General features: G+C 44.6%; 1 protein-coding gene across 1 annotated transcript in view; it reads left to right on the top strand.

Annotated features, from left to right (window-relative positions):
* Positions 1-22,457, top strand: part of LOC118904999 (coiled-coil domain-containing protein 162-like) — a 59,210-nt gene that overhangs the window by 29,562 nt on the left and 7,191 nt on the right. Inside the window, 9 exon segments of the mRNA XM_036871216.1 lie at positions 5,551-5,660; positions 13,579-13,728; positions 14,315-14,368; positions 15,174-15,341; positions 17,234-17,329; positions 17,331-17,390; positions 17,637-17,768; positions 19,997-20,206; positions 21,980-22,100. Of these exon segments, the coding sequence (XP_036727111.1) occupies positions 5,551-5,660; positions 13,579-13,728; positions 14,315-14,368; positions 15,174-15,341; positions 17,234-17,329; positions 17,331-17,390; positions 17,637-17,768; positions 19,997-20,206; positions 21,980-22,100 (1,101 nt within the window).

The raw sequence follows: 22,457 nt of genomic DNA, 5'->3' as shown, positions 1-22,457 counted from the left end.
TGAATTCTTCTCATCCTGACTTCGCCTGACTCCTGCCTACAGATGCAGGTGCATGTCTGAACTTGAACTCAGGAGGAGGAAGCATGCCGGGAAGAATTCCCAACACTTCAGTAAAATATTACCCCCTCAGCTGAACCCATAGCTAAACCCCAAACCAGCTCTGTGGGCATTTGCCAGGTGAAGATCCCCAAACTAGAAGTGTGTGGGCCCTCGCAAGGCTTATCTGTGAACCAGAGACCTGCCAGGCGAGTACCCTGGAAAAAGTATCCAGTTTCTTATCTGAACATTTCTGAAACATACATGAGCTCTGTCTTGTCAAAGTTTAGACTTATGGAAGTCTTAAACATCTTAGAAGCATGAACTTCTAGGCACAACATTAACTTTTGGATTTTCTACTTCAACTATGCTAGGACAGTGGTGATATGTCTATTCACCTTTATTATTAAAGAAAAAGCAAAATCAGATTTATTTGTTTATGATGGAAAGTAGCCAATTGTAGAAGAGATGTGGAATTCCATTTTGAAAAACAGGACCCCTGATAAATAATAAGTGCAAATACCAGAGGCTCCTGCTCTGTCATATCCACATTTCTGGGAGGATTTTGCTGGACGCTTTCTCTTGTGTACACTGAGTCTCCCGTCAGAAAATGAAAGTATGAGTAGGAAATCTCATCTAAAATTAGAAACAGGTGGGGGCAGGGAGAGGCCCTGTGGGTACACTTGCTGGTGGCCAGCCCCACCCCCAACAGAAAAGGGAGTGGGGCGGGGCTTGGCTTCCACCTCTGACACCATAGGGCTCTGTCAGTTTCAGGACTCCCCCGGAGTGGGAAGAGGAGAGAAATAGGTGAGGTAAAATTTACAAACAGCTCATGCAGCTCAATATCAAAAAAACAACCCAATCCAAAAATGGGCAGAAGACCTAAATAGACATTTCTCCAAAGAAGATATACAGATTGCCAACAAACACATGATAGAATGCTCAACATCATTAATCATTAGAGAAATGCAAATCAAAACTACAATGAGATATCATCTCTCACCGGTCAGAATGGCCATCATCAAAAAATCTAGAAACAATAAATGCTGGAGAGGGTGTGGAGAAAAGGGAACCCTCTTGCACTGTTGGTGGGAATGTAAATTGATACAGCCACTATGGAGAACAGTATGGAGGATCCTTAAAAAACTAAAAATAGAACCACCATATGACCCAGCAATCCCACTACTGGGCATATACCCTGAGAAAACCATAATTAATAAAGAGTCATGCACCAAAATGTTCATTGAAGCTCTATTTACAATAGCCAGGACATGGAAGCAACCTAAGTGTCCCTCAACAGATGAATGGATAAAGAAGATGTGGCACATATATACAATGGAATATTACTCAGCCATAAAAAGAAACGAAATTGAGTTATTTGTAGTGAGGTGGATGGACCTAGAGTCTGTCATACAGAGTGAAATAAGTCAGAAAGAGAAAAACAAATACCGTATGCTAACACATATGTATGGAATCTAAAAAAAAAAAAAAAAAGGGCATAAAGAACCTAGGGGCAAGACGGGAATAAAGATGCAGACCTACTAGAGAATGGACTTGAGGATACGGGGAGGGGGAAGGTTAAGCTGGGACAAAGTGAGAGAGTGGCATGGACGTATATACACTACCAAACGTAAAATAGCTAGCTAGTGGGAAGCAGCCACATAGCACAGGGAGATCAGCTCGGTGCTTTGTGACCACCTAGAGGGGTGGGATAGGGAGGGTGGGAGGGAGGGAGACGCAAGAGGGAAGAGATATGGGGACATATGTATATGTATAACTGATTCACTTTGTTATAAAGCAGAAACGAACACACCATTGTAAAGCAATTATACTCCAATAAAGATGTTAAAAAATTAAAAAAAAAAAAAAAGAGGTGAGGGAGGTTAAGAGGTGCAAGCTTCCAATTACAAAGTAAATGAGTCATGGGGACGAAATGTACAGCAGAGGGAATATAGTTAATAATATTGTAATAACTTTGTATGGTGACAGATGGTAACTAGATTTATGGTGGTGATCATTTTGTAATGTATAGAAATATTGAATCACTATGTTGTGCACCTGCAACTAGCACAATGTTGTAGATCAATTATACCTCAATTAAAAAAAAAAAAAAAAAAGACTCTCCTGGGGCCATGCGCGAGGAAGTAGGCCCCACACAAAATAATTGACGTACACAAGTACTTTTTGTTCTCCCATATGGAAGTTAAAGAGTGTTGACATACTTCATTGTTCCAGCACTGTCATACTATTTTTAAATTTGATTTTATTTTTTAACAGATAATGCACTTACCTGGTTCAAAACTCAAAATGACATAAAACATATATATTTAGCAGGCTTGTTGCCACCATTGACCCCCTTCTGCCACTCCTATGTAATCATCTTTTTCAGCTTTTAATATATCCTTTTCAGTGCTTTTTATACATATACTATTTCATTCTTTTATTCAATACCTATTTCCTAAGCACCTGCTATTTTCTAGGCTACATATTTTAAGCACTGTATGGGGAATACAATAGTCCCCCCTTTTCTGTGGGGAGTATGTTGCATCACCCCTAGTGGATGCCTAAAACCAGGGCTAGTACCAAACCCTATATATATATAATATACTGTGTTTTTTTCCTATACACACATACCTACAATAAAGTTTAGTTTATAAGTTAGGCACAGTAAGAAATGAACAACAATAACTAATAATAAAATCGAACACTTATAACAATATATTATAAAAAAGTTATGTGAATGTGGTCTCTCTCGAAATATTGTACTGTACTCACCCTTCTTGTTGTGATGGTGTGAGATGATAAAATGCCTACGTGATGAGAGGAAGTGAGGCAAATGACATTGGCATTGTGATTTAGCACTGGGCTTCTATTGATCTTCTAACGATAGGTCAGAAAGAGGATCGTCTGCTTCAGGTGACCCTGGATCATCGGGCCATTATGATGTCCATGGTTGGATGTCAGGAGGAGACTATGTTAGTGGTTGGGGATCCCGAGTAGGGTGGGATGGAGCAGGATGGCCCAAGATTTCATCGCGCTACTCAAAACGGTGCTCAATTTAAAACTTACAAATTGTTTATTTCTGCAAGTTTCCGTTTAATATTTGCGGACTGCAGTTGACCACAGGTAACTAAAACTGCAGAAAGCAAAACCACGAATAAGGGAAGACTACTGTACATCCTAACTGTCATGGAGCAAAAATCCTTACTCTCATGGAATTTATCATCTAGAAGGGGGTAGACAGACAATAATCAATGAACATAAGAAATAAGAAAATAATAGAGTGAGGAGGATGGTGGTGTGAAGGTTCAAAGGGGCACACTGTAATTTTAAATAGGGTGGTCAGGATAGACTTCACTGAGAAAGTGACATTTTGAGCAGAGTTGAAGAAGGTGAGGGAGTTAGCTATGTGGGTATCTGGGGGAAGAGCATTCCAGACAGAAAGACAGCCCATACAAAGGCCCAAAGCAGAGCATGCCTGTCATATTCATGGAACAGCAAAGACCCAAGTGTGGCTGGAGTGGAGAGAGTGAGGGAAAGTAGTAGGAGATGAAGTCAGAGAGGAAGCATGAAAAGACAACAGACTGTGCAGGAGCTTGCAAGGACTTTAATGTTTACTCTGAATGCGATGGAGAGCCTGTCCCAGATTTTGAGTGGCATGATCTGACTTATATTTGAATAGAATCTCTCTGGCTGCTATGTTGGGAACAAAGGGTGGAAGAAGGGAGAGGCTGGTTTTGAGGCTATTGCAATAATCCAGGCAAGAGGAGATGGTGAATCAAACAAGGTTGGGAGCAGTGGAAGTATTAAGTGGTAAGATTCTGGGCATAATTTTAAAGTAGTCACTGATGAATTGGGTATAGGGTTTGGGAAAAAGAGAAGAGTCCATGATGACTCCAAGGCTTTTGACCTGAACAATTGGGAAAACTGAATTGCCATCAGTTGAGATGGCAAGTTAGGGAGGGAAGATCAGAAATTTAATTATGCACAAGTGAAGTTTGAAATGCCTTTTAGACATCCAAGAAGAGATGCCAAGTGGATATTAGACCTAAATTTGAGGGTTGTCAGCATACAGATGGTATTTAGCCATGATACTAAATGAGATAGCCAAGGGGGTGAGTGCAGATAGAAAAAACAGAAACGGTGAACCAAGGGCTGAGTCCTAGGACACTCTAATGTTAAGAGCTGGCGGTGGAGGGGGGAGGCAGGAGGAGAACCAGCAAAAGGAACCTACAGGGAACAGTGAGGTAGAGGAAAACTAGGCAGGGTGGTGTCCCAACGTCTGGTGATAGAAGTTTCTCAAGCAGGAGGAAGTGACAAATTGTGTGAAATGTTATTAGCAGTCAAGTAAAACCAGTGGATTTAGCCATGTTGAGGTCACTGGTGTTTATGACAAAATCAGTTTCAGTGGAGTGGAAGGTAAAAGCTGTGTGAGTGGTTCTAAGAAGGGTTTTGAGAGAAGTCACAGACATTAAGTATAGACATCTCTTTCTGAGAGATTTGCTAGAAAGGGAGCAAAGAAATGAGGCAAAAGCTGACAGGGGAAATGGGATCAAGTGGAGAATTTTTATGAGGTGGGAGAAATAATGTGTGCTCTTGTGAATGATTCAGGAAAGAGGGAAGAAGTGATGATATCAGAGAAAGCCAAATATTTGGACCAATGACCTTGAATAGGCTTGAGGGGATGGTCTCTCCCTTTATTGTATTTTCTGTATCTTTCTTATAAAAGATAGCATTTTATATCCACTTTTCTACACCTTGCATTTTCCACTTAATCTGTGGTTCTTTTCACATCAGTACATGGAGAAATTCTTCTCTTTTTTTTACAGCTGCATACTATCCCATTGGAAGGATATACTACAGTTTGTGTGTTGTTTCTAAGTTTTTGCTGTCCTCAACAATGCTATTCTGAATAACTGTGTGTATGCCTCATCACATATGTGTCAGCCCTGTTGCTGCTTCAGTGCAGGAGCTAAAGTTCATCTTCTGTGGCTCTCAACATTTCTAATCTGTGACTCTTTCTTCTCTCTTTTGGATTTCCTCCTCTTTTTTTATTAACTCTGCATTCAAATTAATTTTGCCTTGTAACACCAGCAATGTACTTAAATAGATAAATATAATAGCTCTTCATTTATTTCTGATAGTTGTGTTAGGTCAAAATAATTGTTCAGATACATATAGGGACTTTATGAAAACAGATGCCATATAGGATCAATAATTACATTTGATTTGGGATTTTTAGTTATGGTAACAAAATATTGTTCACTGGACTTCAGAGGTGCTTTTCCAAATCTTTTCATTAGGAATCTTGTTAGAGATCTTCCTTATTCCCGTGTTCTGAAGGATCCTGTGTCCTCAAACACCACCTCCCCTCCCCTGCCTCACCCATTAGTTTTTGTGTATTTGGAAATGACAGCTTGTGTCCAGTGTTATGTCTCAGACAGTTGCCATCTCGTAGCTATTAATGGTTGTTCAATGTTTCCTGGTACTAGTGTTGGTATGTTTCTCCCTTAGATCTTTGGAAACACCAAGTCATGAAGGAAAACTTTTCAGTTATCAGACCACAAATAGTTGAAAATTTTGTACAGAGATTACTGGAGAATTACCAGGATGGTGGACTAGAGGTATGTACTGAAAATTAGTCATCCTAGAGTGTGGTTTGCTTTTTTTTTTTTTTTTTAACATAAACCCAAACAAGAAAGACTTTCCCTTCAACACATCTGCTAATGCTTCCTTTACTCCCTTAGAGTTGAAGATGTGAAAACTGAGGCTGAACTCAAAGTAGAAATCACATGTTACCATTTTAATTTTGGAAAAAGACTGATTTCTAATTAAGTTGGGAGAGTAATTAGAATATGCATGTTGGCTAATTTCAGATTTGGCCAATTTTTAGAGTAAACTTGGAGTTTATGGATGAGTTATTTTTAGCAATATTTCCTGTTGTTGATTTTTTTAGTATAAAAATTTTAAGAGAAAAAGCGAAATAGCCTATGAAATCACTACCTAGAAAACTTCTTTAAATGTACAATATGAAGAAAACGTAACAGCTCAGAAAGGTAACATTTTCACCCCTATTCCACTCCATCATCCCCAGTTTCCTCTCCCAAAGGAAGCCAGTATCAACAATTTGTATGTATGTATATGTATTTGAATTCATAACAACTCCATATAATATGTATTTAACAATAATATATATTTAATACATACAACAGGCATACACACAGTCCTTGGAGTTTTTAACTGTTTACTATTGACAGGAGGTGCCTTTCTAAATCAAAGGAATCTGCTGAAAAGGCAGGATAAGAGAGTGTATGTGGATATTTGGCCATAACAGAGTTTTTAGGATCTTTAAGGAATTAAGCCTTAAGTGCAGTACGTAGCTGTGAATCCAGTTTCCTTTGAAATTCAATCATTTTTAAAAGCCTGCCTTAGAAAAATGTGCTCAATTTTTTGGACAACATTTTCTCCACATTTACATTTTTCTAAGCTCTCCAAATAGTCCCCATAATTTTATAATAAGCACTTCAGTTCTTATTTATAAGGTAGAGAATTCACAAGCTTGGTTAGAGATACACTATTCCTCAGAATTTACATGTGATTTACATGTATTTGTTTTAAGCTTTCAATTATACCCTTTGTGGTGCTGTGTATTCTGATGAGGGGGTGAAGTAATTCCTCTTGGATCCCTGCAGTTCAGTGATTCTCAAGCAGAAGTACAGAGGTGATTAAGGTGGGGTATGCTCAGAAAAATGTTTGAATCAAAAAATTTTGTGGCTTTCCTTAAAAGGAAGGAAATTCTGACACATGCTTCATTATGGAAGACATTCTGTTACATGAAATAAGCCAGTCACAAAAACATAAATGCTGCACGATTCCACTTACATGAGGTACATAATGTAATCAAATTCATAGAGACAGAAAGTAGAATGGTGTTTGTCAGGGGCTGGTGGGTGGGGGAATGGGGAGTTAGTGTTTAATGGGTACAGAGTTTCAGTTTGGCAACATGAAAAGAGTTCTAGAGATTGATCGCACAACGTTGTGAATGTACTTAATGCCGCTGAACTGTATACTTAAAAATGGCTAAAATGGCAAATTTAATGTATGTTTTACTATGATAAAAAAAACAAACAAAAAGTTTGTGGCTCAAGATCTGCTCATCCATTATCTATGTACTTCACCCCAACGTTGAAGACAGGATCTTCTGGGAAAGAAATGTATTAGTAAACAGGGCAAATCTAGATCAGGCACAGCTGAAACTCAGGGCACACTGAAGAGGCTGGTATCAGCCTGCGGTTGTCTTGGAATAACAGGATCCCAGGATGTTAGGTCCCCCCAAAGTCTGTGCCTGGTGGGCTTCTAGTCTCTTCTGGATCATCTGCAGTGACTGGGAGCTCACTCTCTTTCAATCTTCACCCATACCTCCCCACCCCCATTCCTGGCAGGTCTTGTTTCAGGCACCTCCTACTGAGTTGGATTTGGCCTCCCCACCGTCTCCACCATGGATCCTAGTTCTGTCCCTGGGACACCACAGATCATGGTTCTGACCCCTCACAACAAGCCTTTAGATATCTGAGGGCAGGTCAGTCAGAGAAGCTCAGTTGGGCCATTGTTAGCATGTGTGAATCTTCTGTAAAATTACAAGTAGGGCCAGCTCCAGGAGGACAGACCCCAACAGGTGCCCCTCTGGGTGGTGGATAACAAATTGTTACCCCTTACTTCAGGCGGTACAGCCTATACCAGGGCACATGGACAGGGAAATGGTGCTCCCCTCACCTGGGTGCCCCTGCGCAGAGCAGACTGCACTGGTGTGCAAGGAGAGCCTGAGCCCCGCCTTCCCTCCTTCAGCCTAAACCAGCTTCCTTTCCTTCAACCTCTATGAGTGCCCCACCCTCCTGGTCAGGATCCTCTAAATTCAAGGTTGTCTGGCCAGCCAAGAGTACCCTTGTCCTGGGTGCTCTGCTTTGATTAACGCCCATGAATGTTAGGTTTTGTCACAGCTGACTCATTAGGCTGACTCATTAGGCTAACAGCCACCTGAAGCCCACACATGGCCTTCAGGCATCCTGCTACTGCCATATTATTAGCCTTGTTCTTGTTCAACTTGGTCCACTCTTTGAACCTCTTGAAATCTTTAAAACTCTGGATTTTTATCATCCAGCATACTCTCTCTCTCTTCCAGGTTCATGTCAGCCTACCCTCGGTATCCTCCCTCAAGCCTTTAATAACAGTGTATGAAAGGACATGCCCCAAGTGCTGTGCTACCCACTCTGGGTCCCCTCCAGGCTTAACAGGTACTTTGGGCACAGTCTTTCAGTGACCAGAAACTCATCCGGTTGTCCTTTCACCCAGCCCATGTTCTCCGTTTGTCCAAAAGGACATCATAAGAAACCTTCTCAGATGTCCTGCTGAAATCCAGATACACTGCATCTGCTGTATTTCCTGAGGGAAAAGTTTAATCTGATCTGACTATTCTTGAACCCATGTTGGCTTCTCGTGATTTTTGCTTCCTTCTCCAAATTCTAGAACACCAGCCTTTCACAATCAGTTCTAATATCTTGGCCAAATTTTGTACCAAACACACTGACCTGAAGTTAGAGATTGACCTTTTTTGCAAATCAGAACTGTAATAGTCTATTTTGTGGATTCCAGAACCATTTCCATTTATATGCCGAGAGTCATTCACTCATTCAGCAAGTGTTTATAGATCTCCTGTTTTTTCTCAGATGCTTTATTAGAGATATAAAGGCAAAAGGCACAGTCTCTGCCCTCAAAGAACTTATGGAAGAAGTTAGGTGAACCAGCAATGTCCGGAAGAGGCTCTTCACATTAAGCACTTTGATAGAGGCACAAGTGGGGTGCTATGTGAGCTCCAAGAAGGGTGAATACAACCCAGCTAGGGGGAAGGGTGGGAAGTAGTCAGGGAAGACTTCCTGGAGGAGGTATTGTTTGGGCGAAGTTTTAAAGCACAAGTCGGAGTTGGCCAGAGGAAGAAGGGCTGGGGAGGGAAGGCAGCAATCTAGGAAGGGAGTTATAGCAGAGTTCAGAGGAGGACTTTGTAAAGGTAGGCAGGGCCAGATCCTGAATGGCCTTGTGTGCAATCCTTATGAGTTTGGATTTCATCCCAGAGTCAGTGGGAAGTCACTGAAACATTTTGTCAGCAGAGGTAGGTTTTAGAAATATCATCAAAACACCTTGTGTGTGCCTGATGTTAGATGGATTGTTATGAGGGGCTCCGAGAGGAAGCAAACCACAGAAGCACAGTTTGCTCCCAGCAGGGTCAGACTTTTGCCATAACAAGGCCTGGCACCTACCATGCTTCACCTCAGGCTGGATCTCCAGAAGAATCCATGGGGCAATCTTGTGCTCTTCCAGCCAGTGCCATCCAATACAGTTCAGGTTTAAGTGTTGGTGAAGGAATCAGCCCACTGGAGGGCACTGGGCCAACGGTCGTTACTCTGGTTCTTATGGAACCCAGGGGCCTGCCTTGGAGGGGAAGTTGGCAGGTGAAGCCCCTTTGTGCTGCACTTTGACATCGAGCTGACTTTTAGTGACCTAGGAAGGCAGGGGTGAGTTGTAGAACAGCTTTTGAGAAACGAATTGCTCTGAGAGCTCATAGGACTGTGCCAAAAGAAGCACATAGGCTGTAGTCCCACAACAGATGCTGCTCAGGTGGCTCCAATGCTGCTTCTGGGAGGGCAAGTACCATCTGCAGAAGCAAAGTTCACCTGGAGAGAGGGACTGCCGGGAACTGGGAGTCTCCCGGCACCTCTCTGTCACCTGTCAGTCACTGCTGCCTGTCTGCCCCACTCAGACATGGTCCACTTGCCCACTGCAGATGCTCTGGCAGGGCCCTTACTCCTCTCCCTGCCTTCCCACTCACCCCCTATATGCCATCACCTTGAGCTGATCTTTCAGCCCAGCCTCCTGAGGCCTCAGCAGAGCCACTGAGGGAAGGAAGCAACATGATTTCTCTGGCCTCTGGAGATGCTCAAGGGGAGTCCTGGCCATTCTCACCTCTTTGGTGTAACACAGACTCATCCAAGGCTTCCTCCTTGGCTGGTTAAAATAGCATGCTGGCTAAGAGAGGATGGCAGAGGGCCACGGTGGTTCAAGTCTGCATTTCTGTTTGTTTGGGATCCTATATCTGCAGTGGCTATGGAGGCATTAGTTTGAGAAGCGTTTGCCCTGTGGAGGCCATGCTGGCATGCTCAAGTTTGGGCACTGCTGTCCAGGACAGAGAGGGGTGAGTCACTGTGGCTGACTCCAAGCACTGGGCCTGGCCCACCTGGATGAGGTCACCGGCCACACCTTGATGGCCCCAAATGTGGTCTCATGACTTCTCAAGGCTTCAGGCTTTCAACGCACTCAGTCTGGGAAGTGCTGTCTTTGTCAATACTAATTCACGTAGCCTTGGCCCTTTCACCATAAAGAAGTCAAGGTCCAGGGGATGGAATCTTGGTGCCCTTTGTCTTGGTGTCAGCAGCTGGCTCTGGCTGTCCTACTGCTCACTTTCCAGGACCAGGATGGATTGCCCTCACCCATCTCCTCTGAGGGAACCCCTTGAGGAGGCCCTGGAGAGTGAGGGTGGGAGGCTGAGCGCCTCCCCTGACTGCCTGGCTCCTGCTCATAAAATCCTCCATGAGCAGAAGTTTCATCTACTGTTTCCACTATGCATGTCTTGAGTGCATCCTGCCAAGCTGCTATAGTTGATAACCTTTACCAAAGCTTTACTATTGGGCTTCCCTGGTGGCGCAGTGGTTGAGAATCTGCCTGCTAATGCAGGGGACACGGGTTCGAGCCCTGGTCTGGGAAGATCCCACATGCCACGGAGCAGCTGGGCCCGTGAGCCACAACTACTGAGCCTGCGCGTCTGGAGCCTGTGCCCCGCAACGGGAGGGGCCGCGATAGTGAAAGGCCCGCGCACCGCGATGAAGAGCGGTCCCCGCACCGCGATGAAGAGTGGCCCCCACTTGCCTCAACTAGAGAAAGCCCTCGCATGAACCGAAGACCCAACACAACCAAAAATAAAATAAAATAAATAAATAAAGTAGCTATAAAAAAGAAAAGTGCTTTTAAAAAAAAAAAGCTTTACTATTTTGTAATTAGTATATACATTTTATTTAGACATATATTTTTATATATAATTATTTTAATTATATATACATTTTATGATTATATTAGAAAATAGAAATACGATGTATTAGAAAATACACTCATAATCTTACCCTCATTGATAGCCACTATTATTATTTTGGTGTCTTTCCTTCCAAATTTTATTTATAACTTTTAAAAACTCATGCACTTTTTTAACAAAATAAGATTATTCTATATGCCTTTTTGTTGTAGTGTACTTTTTTCACTAGACTATATGTTTTTTGTTTTTTTTTTATACTTTTTTTAAAAAATTAATTAATTTATTTATTTTTGGCTGTGTTGGGTCTTCGTTTCTGTGTGAGGGCTTTCTCTAGTTGTGGCAAGCGGGGGCCACTCTTCATCGCTGTGTGCGGGCCTCTCACTATCGCGGCCTCTCTTGTTGTGGAGCACAAGCTCCAGACGCGCAGGCTCAGTAGTTGTGGCTCACGGGCCTAGTTGCTCCGTGGCATGTGGGATCTTCCCAGACCAGGGCTCAAACCCGTGTCCCCTGCATTGGCAGGCAGATTCTCAACCACTGCGCCACCAGGGAAGCCCCTTAGACTATATGTTATAAACATGTTTCCTTGTCAATAAACATACATCCACAGCACAATTTTTGGTGGCTGTTTAGTGTTTCATCATACAGATGAATGAGACGGATTCAACCTGTTTTCCATTATTAAGTACCTTAGATTGTTTCCATTTTTCTTTTCTATTGGAAGAGCTACTATAAAGAACATCTGTTAACATATATGTTTGTGTATAACTTTTATTATTCTCTAGAAATAAATTCCTGGAAGAGGAGTTACTGGATCAAAGAGCATGAATATTTTAAAATCCTTTCACAGCTACTGCTAGTCTGCCCTCCAAAGTACCACACTGATCTCTCCTCCTGTCAGCAGTGGTGAGCAAGCCACTTTCCTCACTCCGTCAGTACTGGGTTTTTATCACTGTTTGCCATCTCCGCTAGTTTGCCTCACCTGGCAAAGCGTGTCTGGGCCCTCTCTGGAGGTCAGTGGCACAGAGGTTGCACTGATAGGACAGTGTCACCAGGACAATCAAATCAGAACCAGGGGAATCACCCCAGGTTGGAAGGAGAACCTAGTTTCTGCAGCAAACTTCCAGCGAGCCTAGAGCCGTCCAGACCCTGGAAGTGTCACAGCTAAAGCTCATCAAGTGAGCAGGCTGAATCTTGGAGTGGGCCCCACAAGACTGCCAGATACACACACAAACACACTCACTGATACACGCTGAGGGACACATACAGACATATAGAGACCTATACAAACACTCACAGATAGAGACATACACAGAGAGGTACAGACACACAGAGAAACACACATGGACATGCATTTATGAATATAGACACACACACACACACAAATACACACAGACACACTCGCTGATATAGACACACAGAGACACACAAGCACTCCCATGGACATGCAGGTCCTAGTCAGGTAGATCTGCCCTACCTTCCACATATTAGCTCCCATTTCTCTTGGAGTCTAAACCTATGTCTGCCTTGGAGGGGTGGACTTTTCCTCTGTTCCTTAATGACCACCTCTTCAAAAAGGGTGCCCAGCCGCCTAGAGAAAGGGAGGGAATGGGACTGCCTAGAGAGTGAGAACTGTGGCCCTTTGACCAAGGCAGGAAGTGCCCCTGTCAGATGCCCCACTTCAGAGGCCCCTCTGGCTCTGCTCCAGCCCCACGCTTCCCCACAGGAAATCCCCACGGCCAAGGGGACGTGCCCACTCCAATCCCTGGCCTTCCTTCTGGACCATGCTCCAGATACCTGGGCACTGGAATTCCTGGCCCTTCCCCAGATCATCCTCCCCAGAGAGAGAATGGGCCTCACCACCCGTGAGCACACCCTGGCCTGTGGGGTAGACAAGGACAGCTGTGCAGGGGTGTGGACAGCTGGGGTGTCTGCTTATATGCATGCAAGCCCCCCCCCCCCACCCGTGTGATGTGAGGTCAAAGGGAGGAAGCGAAGGGGGTCAAACTGTAAACTATGGGCTGGGGACTAGCTCTCCCTGACCATATCTCAGCATAGAACTCAGAGTAGTCCAAGGATGATAAAAATCAAACCTGGCCTCCCGAGTCCCTTTGAAGGTCTGTTTTCCAAAGTAGGAGAATTAAACCTTTTCATTTTAATAGTTTGATTTATAACCTTTAAATATTTAGAACACTTAGACACGTGGAACGTGGGCCTCCATTTGTACTCTTGTCCCTGGCCCTGCAAATGTTAAGAGCAGACCTGAAAGAGAGACTTTCAAGGCTATAGAGCTGATGTTTTTCCATGGAGGAGAAATGGAAGTGGGTCTGTGAGCCAAGGTAACATGTGCCATGAGCTCTGGTGTGGTGGGGCTGCCTGGGGGAGCTGCTATGAATGATGCCCCTTTTCAGATCACTTTCAGGAAAGACCACCTCGAGGCCTGCCTCCTTTCCCTGGGTTGTGACATGATGGCCAGAGAACGCAGCAACTTCGAGAACTACTCCATGTGTTACAAGCATGTATTGGAGCATGCTAGGCAGAAGCTCTGCCAGGAAGAGCAAGTATGTTCCCAGACAGAAGTGCATTGGGGAAGGTGTGGGCAGGGAGGCCCAGGAATCACTCCAAAGAGGAAATAAAACACGGTGCAGGGAGGTGTTCTTATGCAAGAATTGAGGGTAGATGGTCCTCTCCAAGGTTTTCTTCTCATTGGCTCATTTCCTTGGGCTCTGGTCTTCTCAGCTGGGAAGGTGATGGCCCCAGCAACACTGGGTTGTATGCTTTGGAGGGGTCTAGTGGGGAATATAAGAGGTAAGCAGTAAGGCAGCTGGTCCCCAGGGGAAGACCCATAGCTGACCTTCCCACCCTCAGCAAGCACAAGGGACTTTGTGCTGTTCCTGGTTCAGCAAAGAAGCTAGGATCCTTGAATAAACTCTGTCTTTAGGATGCACATCATGGGTCTCACTGATGAGACTTCCTTAAAATGAGATCCCGTCCTAAAGTGCAGTGGGGCAATAAGCACAGTCCTGGCTCCAGGTGGAGCCCGAGGATCTCAAAAAGGAGCATGAATAACACAGATAAGAGCTGTCTGGAGCGTGGTGCACTGAATAAATGTTTGAGTTTGGCTGTGCACTGCTTTCTCCTCTTTAGGAATGAGACATTATACGAAGAGGTCAGAGTCCACCTGAAGACAAGGCTGGTCAGGTAGGTCAGTTATTACTAAAAAAGTTCTCCATTTCTCAAATCCACAATCTCAGCAGTAGTCAGACATGGGACATCCTGGTGTCATTTTCTTGTGCCCCTTCCTATAGAAATCCCATCAATGACTGGTCCACTGCAGAGACATCCAAGGAGTGTGCCTGTACTTTTTAAGCAATGAGGGCTTTTTTTTTTCTTAGTTTTTTGGTGACTTTTGTTATTTTTTATTGCTTTGTTTTTTCTTTTTGTTGTTTTTTTGGGGGGGGGGTGTTTGTTTTCTTTTGAGGCCAATGTGCCTTCTGAGGAGGCGGTATATAGGCTAAGGTGTCATGGGGAGGCCAGTTTGGAAATGGAAGCCAAGACAGTTGAAGTATTTTCTCCAAAGTACTTAAGTAGCATCTCTTCTGGGTTCATTCATTCAGAAGCCATTTATCGAGCACCTACTATGTGTCTGGAACTGTTCTGGGACCCTTAAGCCAACTTTAGCTTCTTCTGCCCATACTTGCACAACAGGATATTCACCTTCTTCATTAAGTTCAAAGTAGAATACCAATTCAACATTGATATATTGATACAAAGGACTCTTTTTGCAGTGGCCATTTGGAATTCCTGAATCATTTTCCATTAAAAAAAATTTTCAGGATTACTGGACTGAATGTCAATATTATGACATAGTATGAGTGTGTTTCATGTTTGGTAATTGCAATCATTGTTGTTTTTGTTGTGGTCATCCATGTACAATGCTTGGTGTCACTCTATTTATCTCTTGTAAAAATTAAAAAAAAAAAAAAAAAAAAATTTCTGCTACTAGATTGCAGAGCTCAGTCACAATATGATCATGGAAGTCACTGCCCTGAGAGCTCGACTCACGGATTTGGAGGAGGAGACTCTGAATCTCAAAAAGCAAATTCGAAAAGAAGTCCAAGAAGAATATGAAGCATTAGTTCAAGCTTTGTTTGTGACATGTTTGCACATCACAGTAAGTGACCTGGGTCGGATGTCTGGGCAGTCCTGTGGGGACCCGGGTGTACCTGACCCCCGCGGCGGCTGTACAGAGAGATCAATAACAGAGTGGGCTTTGTGACAACAAGAGATTGTTACGCCCACGAATTCTCCAGCTCCAGGCTTTCACTGCAGAGAGTGAGTCAGCAATGAGTGGTCATTATTTTCCCAAAAGAGACACTGAATTTTAAATAAGTTAGATATTTGCAGTTTTCCTCACTCTACTGCCATGTTACGATCTGATTGCTGTTGAGGGAAGGGGGAGTTTCTTCTTCAAAACCCCAACAGTTTATGTCACTGTTTTGTCTATTGAATGACCATCCAAAACAGGAGAGCACAGTGCCCTGGGCCAGGCCAAAACCCAGTGTAGGTAGCAACAGCCGCCTCCTGGAAGCTCACTGGGCAGATTCAGAATCTGAATCAGCTTTCAGAGATTTTACAGCCTTCAAAATGCCCACCAGCCTTTCTCTCACATCTGGTGTGAGGGAGCTGCTGACCTGTCAGTAAAGGTCCACCCAGAAGAGGAGTGAGGGGGTTCCCATGTGCCCACAGCACTGTGGAAGCCTGTCACTGTCTTATGATGTCTGAGCAGCTGTAAGATGGAGACCCATGCCTAAAATGGGCTATTGTGGAGCCTGGTCCACTTGCCCTACAAGTGAGAATTTCAGTACAAACCTACCACCCCCAAGTCCATGGCTTCCCCCAAACCTGCCCCCTTCTCTGCTATTAGATGTTCCCCAGAGCCAGCCCCATTTGGGTCCTTCCCTTCCTCCCTTCCCCCAGAGAATTCCAGGGTGGTCCCTGGAGTTGGTCCATTGAGAGGAGTTTCCACTGATGCTCTGCCTTGGTCTGGTTATTCCAGAGAGGACTGGACCTTTCTCCTTACTGTGAAGTGTCCACAAAACACAAATGCTTACAAATCTTAAGGTATCCAAACCAACATGCATTGGGCCTGGTGCTGCAGGAGAGAGGTGAGCAGACAGTGAAATCTAGAATTTACTAAGCCATCTTTCAGGTGTGAAATTGTTGAAAAATTTCTTAGGTTCTTTTTAGCTTCTGCCAGATTCCTAGACAAAAAGGAAATTCTCCACTTCTCTCAGGCTCAGTTAGTTCCACAAGCCCCTGAAGGTAGGGAATTGCTGTTTTACCCCAGGGTCCCAAGAAGATGGTGAAGCTTTTGCTGTGTGGCCAGTATCCAGGCTTCCTGCTGTGGCTCCCCGGCACTAACCTCCTGTTTCCTCTCCCGGGAAGTGGTTCAGAGGTGAAAGGATATCCCACAGTCACCCCCCACCCAAGGATGCTGGGTCTCCAAGTTGTACTTACCGATGAGCAAGCTATTTCACCATAAGCTGTTAGCCATAGCCATTCAGAACAGGCTGTTTCACAATGAGATTTCTGTTGGAGCCTAAAGAGGAAGGCAGCCAGCTTGATTCCTTCCTCTAATTTATCTATTTTTAACGGAGTTCCTTGTTAGTGGCTCATGGACAGTGTCTTACCTGGTCAGGTTCTGCTGAGCCAACCTGATAGCAAAAATCCCTAGGTTCAAATTCCCAAGTAACCCTTTGTGTATGTGGGGGGATGGGGCTGGGGGGCGGTTTGGTTTTCCACCTGTGACCTCCCATTCTTCTACCTGCTCAGCTTGTCTTGGTGTCTGACAACCACAGGCTCCGAGATGTGCAGGTGATGAAGCCCTGCGGGTTGAAGACAACACTAAAGGGGCCACTAGTGAGGCTTCCAGACAATACCCGATGGAGTAATTGTCTGGGTGGATGTTGTTTTGATGTGATATCATTTCTGAAAGTTGGGTTTTAGGGGGCAAAGTGACTCTTCCTCAACTGACCTTCCTGAACTTGAGCCTGCAATTTGCAGGAGAAGCTGGATGAGAATCAGCTTAATTTGATCCAGAAAGTGTGTGAGCTCATCGGTGAAGTAAGAACAGCAGGGATTGACAATACGAAAGAAAGGCCTAAAGAAGAAATGGGGCTCCACCAGACCTGATGAAGAAATGAAAGAAAATCCAGCCATAGTATGTGATCTCACTTTGAGTGGGGTATCAGCATTTCATCCTAGCGTCTGACCCCGCTGCTCACTCTGTTTGCATTCCTGTCCTGTTTCCCTGAGAAATCCTTGTGTCAGGCATTTAAAAAGGGCACTGGGTCTCACTGCACAATTGTCTCATCTTCTGGAAGGCATGTTTCTGATGTCAAGATTCATGTCCTTCCTGAGAAAAGTGCTGGGGGCAGCCTTTTCTGAAAGTGAGCCTTCTAAGCAGGAGCAGCTGCTGGCCTTGGAGCAGGACAACTGCAGCCTGGCCGCCCTGGTGCGCAAAATGAGGAGCCTGGGCCACTGGAGGCTGGCGTTGCAGCAGGCGCACTTCCGGGGCCAGCTGAGCAGGGCTGAGAAGGTGAGAGCGCTGGGGGAGGGAGGCCCGGCCCAGCAGGGGGAGGGGGTGGCACTGGCCTCCTCGGCTGCAGCTGCTGTGCTGGTGTCAGGTAGCAAGTTTTCCTGGGAACAGGCAATATCAGAGCCTGGGAGAAATAGGAAAGAGCCAGAAGCAAATGGCAAAGAAGCAAATGAGAGAACAGATCAGAGAGTTTAGCACAAGGGAAGGGAAAAGATGGAGCTGGCAAGCTTTGTCAAAACACTGCAAATCCTTGAGTTTCAAACATGATTATCTGAGGGAAATGAAGTAACAATAAGTGGAAAATCTGCTTTAAGGAAAATTGAAACCAAAGCACATATCAATAGTGGTTTGGAAACATTTACTTACTGTTTCCAAAAGTCTTTATTTACTCTGATCTGTCACACTTCTTAATTGAAATCAAGGAAGCAGTGGCCAGCAGGAGCTCTGTTCTACCAGAAATTTTAAAGAATGATGGATGATGAAGTGGTTTAGAGACTGCTTGGGAAGCTGAAAATACAGAAAGGAAACTTATATCCTACCTTACTGTGTTTGGGATGTTCACAGGAAGCTATGCAAAGTAAAAAAGAGTGTTTGAACATCAAACTCATGGCAGAACAAGAAGTGGTTTTATTTTGTCAATAGCTATTGGCTCTAAGGCAGGCCCTGGCCAGGGCTCAGGCAGACAACGTGAGGATATGCAAGCAGCAGGAGAGCCAGGTGTCTGAGCTCAGAACCCCTCTTCCTCCCTCTCTTTGAACACGCTCTGGCGACCAGACGTGGCACTGAGTTGCCTGTAGCAGTCACCAGAGGAACACAGTGTGAAGCCAAGCAGACGGCACTACCGGTGAAAGATGGCCCGGACCCTGGCTTCCCTTCTGCCTTCTTTCCAGCCCAGAAACCAGGGGTAGTGGCCAAAAGGCTTTTGTTCTTATTCATATTTGGCTAAGATGGTGAAATATAGCTCATAACTAAGAGTGTTCTGTGTGTTTCTCTGAGGATCTTTTTACCCAGAGGGCATCTTGGGGTCTGGGTCTCTGCCTCTAACACATTCCTTTCACGCTCCAAGCATGTTTTCCATGAGTGTGGCCCAGCCATCAGCATTATGCCCCAAGCAGAGAGTCTTGGTTCCTTTCCTGATGACCCACACTAAGTCTTTTTTTTTTTTTTTTTTTAATTTAATTTATTTTTGGCTGTGTTGGGTCTTCGTTTCTGTGCAAGGGCTTTCTGTAGTTGCGGCAAGCGGGGGCCACTCTTCATCGCGGTGCGCGGGCCTCTCACTATCGCGGCCTCTCTTGTTGCAGAGCACAGGCTCCAGACGCGCAGGCTCAGTAGTTGTGGCTCACGGGCCCAGTTGCTCCGCGGCATGTGGGATCTTCCCAGACCAGGGCTCGAACCCGTGTCCCCTGCATTGGCAGGCAGATTCTCAACCACTGCGCCACCAGGGAAGCCCAACACACTAAGTCTTAATTTCAGAAGTTACTGCTGCTCTATAGGGACTGGCACCAAAATAAAGGCTTTTTAAGTCTAAGCTCTTAATAACCGTGCCAACCCTCTGAGCATGAATGAAACAGAGACCCTAGGTTTAGAGAGAGAACAGCTGAGTTTAAATAACAGCCTGGGAAAGCTGGGCATATTTTAAAACATAAAATATAATTTGTTCCTTTTGGACCCTAATTCCTCCATTATTGTGTGCCAGTGAGTTATGATGTATAATTATATAAAGTCACCCTACAAATATTAATCGTCATTATTAATATTATAATTAAGGATCGACCTTCTAGTGACTGTTGATTAGAAAATTTTCAGAACAGAACCAATTATTACTACTCTTTTCCTTTTCCAACCATCTGGAATCTGGCTTCCCCAGGGCTATTTTGGAAGTCGAAACAGAGACAAGATTAGCACCTCCCTTCCCCACTCACTGTACGTATTGCATCACCCTGTCTCTCCAGGTTCAGCCCTTCCATTGCTATTGCGTGATAAAGGCGCAGTGACAGGGCAAATGTAGTTTGTGGTAGATATGACTATTTGGTCTTGCTACTGGCTGGCACAGGACAGGATAGAGCAGCTGGGCTGTGGTACCCTGAGCCCAAGAATACTTCACACAGTTCTGCCCCTGGGCGCTAATGGAGGGGACAGTTGTGTTGGCCAACCTCTCATCCCCTGCCCTCTGCTGAGAAGAAAGACTCTGTGCCTTTCTTGTTTCCTTTGGCCTTTTCCTGCCATAGGCGCAATTGCTGAAAGAATTAGAACGCAGAGTGACCCAGGAAGCTCTCCACCAGCAGCAGCTGGATTTAATGAAAACCTCCAGCATGGAGAAGCTTTTGGAGGATGTGGAGCAAAAGGAACAGCACCTGCAGCTCCTTACTGAAGAAGCCAAGAGGGCTTCTAAACTGGGCCAGCTCCAGCAGAAGAAAATTCAGAGAGAACTCCGACAGGTGACTCCAGTGAGAGGTAGTAAATCAGGGTGTACCAGCCACAGCTGTTTCATTCTTCCCCTGTCTTTTCCATGCCTCCACAGCGGTGTTCCTCACCTTTGTCACTCCCAGGAACAGCAGGGAAATGGAAAGACCTATACCTGGGTGATTGTTCAGGCTGCTTGTGACAAAAGATGATGGCTTGACGGCCATGAGGCCCAGAATCTTGGCATCTTTGTAAGCCACTTGAAAAACATATTTCTACCTGGCTCTAATCTTTGAACTAGGAGGGATCTTTTGGAAAATCCCGACGAGTAATCTGGAAAAGCAGCAAGTATTATGGAAGCTATTATAAGGGAATTTTATTCATGGTGTTTCTGGAACTGCAGAAATAAAAAAGGAAAGGCAAAGTGGTTTCCAGACCCAATATGTTCTTCTTAAATATACCCCACAGCACAAAAAAAAAAAAAAAAAGAGGAAATTATATAGTGTACATGCGGACTATTGCAAGTCCCAACAAAGGAGACCACAGAATGAAATTCAACACAAAGGGAAAAAAAAAAAACAAAAAAAACCCCCAGCACCTTCTGGGGTAGGTGCTTCACACATATTCATTGAATGTATAAGTCAGTTAATTCACCAGAGATATTAGGAAACAGAAATCAGAAGTTTAAATTAAATGATTGGCCAAGTGTTTCAAGTGCTCAAGGAGATCAGTAAGGAGAATTTTACAAAACTAAATGACAAAAAAAGGATAAAAAATGTATCCTCTCACAGTTCAGGAGGCCAGAGTTGAAATCAAGGTGTGGGTCCCTCCAGGAGGCTCTGGCAGGACCTGTTCCATGGCTCTCCTAGCTGCTGGGGGCTGCCTGCCGTCCCCCGCGTCCCTCCGCGTGCAGCTACAGCTCCCCAGTCCTGGCCGCCTTCCCTCTGTCTGTCTCTCTCTCTGTGTTTGTACTTGCTTCATTTTTGGTAAGGTCATCAACATTGGATTTAGGGCCCACCCTGTAATCCAGTATGACTTCATCTTAACTTAATCACATCTACAAAGACTCTATTTCTAAATAAAGTCACATTTTGAGGTTCCAGGTGGACACTTTGTGGGGGACACTATTCAACTCATTACACTATTACTTTTTTTTATAATTAAAAACAATTAGGAGATGATAAAAATAAATTAAAAAAGAAAAAATGCCTGTGATCTATGCAGATGAGGCATGCTTTGGACCTAGCGACTCTCTGGCCAGGGGACTCTGGGTAAGGGGTGCAAGGGAGAGCAAACACAAAGTTAGCCTCTGGTTGTGGACGTTGTGTCAGGCCTGGAGACAGTGCTCAGAGCATTCCCTGCACATGATGAGTTGAACTCAGCATAGGGATCTGGGAGAGAGATCATGTCTTTGCTTGAAGCCATCCTGGGGCTCCCACAGGTTCTTGGGGTAGATGCATGGCTTGGCCTACAAGGTGAACTGGTTCCTCCCCCCTCCCCACTTCCCCTCTAATAAAATAAACATAAAAGATATGACTTTTGTGAGTAAACTTCTGGCTATTATAAGGTAATAAAGGATTCCAAGGGCTGCCTCTGTCCCTCTCTGATTAAGTTCTTGGCCTTCCTGGAGCTCCTGATTTTCAGAAGGCTGAGTTCAGCCTGACCAGGATTTCATGAAGACTTGTATTCCTGGGGTAGCCTGGGACCCACACTCTCCCTAGGAATCCCCCCTAACCCACCCCTCACAGTGAACTGACGAAAGTGTGCACCAAGAAGCATCTCTGCTTCCCAAGCACTTTTCCCCTCAGATGAGAAGCCGGCTTGCCCACGAGCGTAGCATGGAGCTGGACACTTTCCAGTGGGTGGAAGAGCTACAAAGTCAGCTTAATGACACTGAGAGATCCTCCGCCCAGAGGAGCTCACCAGGCGGTAAGGATACCCTTTCTCTCTCTAAGCTCTCAGGGTCCAGGGTCGGGATTGAAGGAGGGCCCCAGGGACTAACGATAACAAACCAGCGGTTATTGAGTGGGTGCTCTATGTTTGTTGAACGAATGAATAAACCTTCATCCTCAATTGCAGTCAGAACTTTCTACTTCAGTCCACTTTGGAGTACTGATAGGCTATACTAAAAAGTTTCAATCATAAAAACTGGTTCCAGTCGAAATATGTCACCTAAAGAACATTGTGTAGTTCACTAGATTTTGAAGCATCTTAACACCTTGGTCCTATAGAGGAGTAGAATTTGCCACCCTTATGTGTCTCTTTGGCATATTGTTTTAAGCTGGT

The sequence above is a fragment of the Balaenoptera musculus genome, chromosome 12, assembly GCF_009873245.2.
Source record: "Balaenoptera musculus isolate JJ_BM4_2016_0621 chromosome 12, mBalMus1.pri.v3, whole genome shotgun sequence".
Classification (NCBI taxonomy): domain Eukaryota; kingdom Metazoa; phylum Chordata; class Mammalia; order Artiodactyla; family Balaenopteridae; genus Balaenoptera; species Balaenoptera musculus.
The sequence above is the reverse complement of the archived record's forward strand: the minus strand, read 5'-3'. Positions and strand labels throughout refer to the sequence as shown.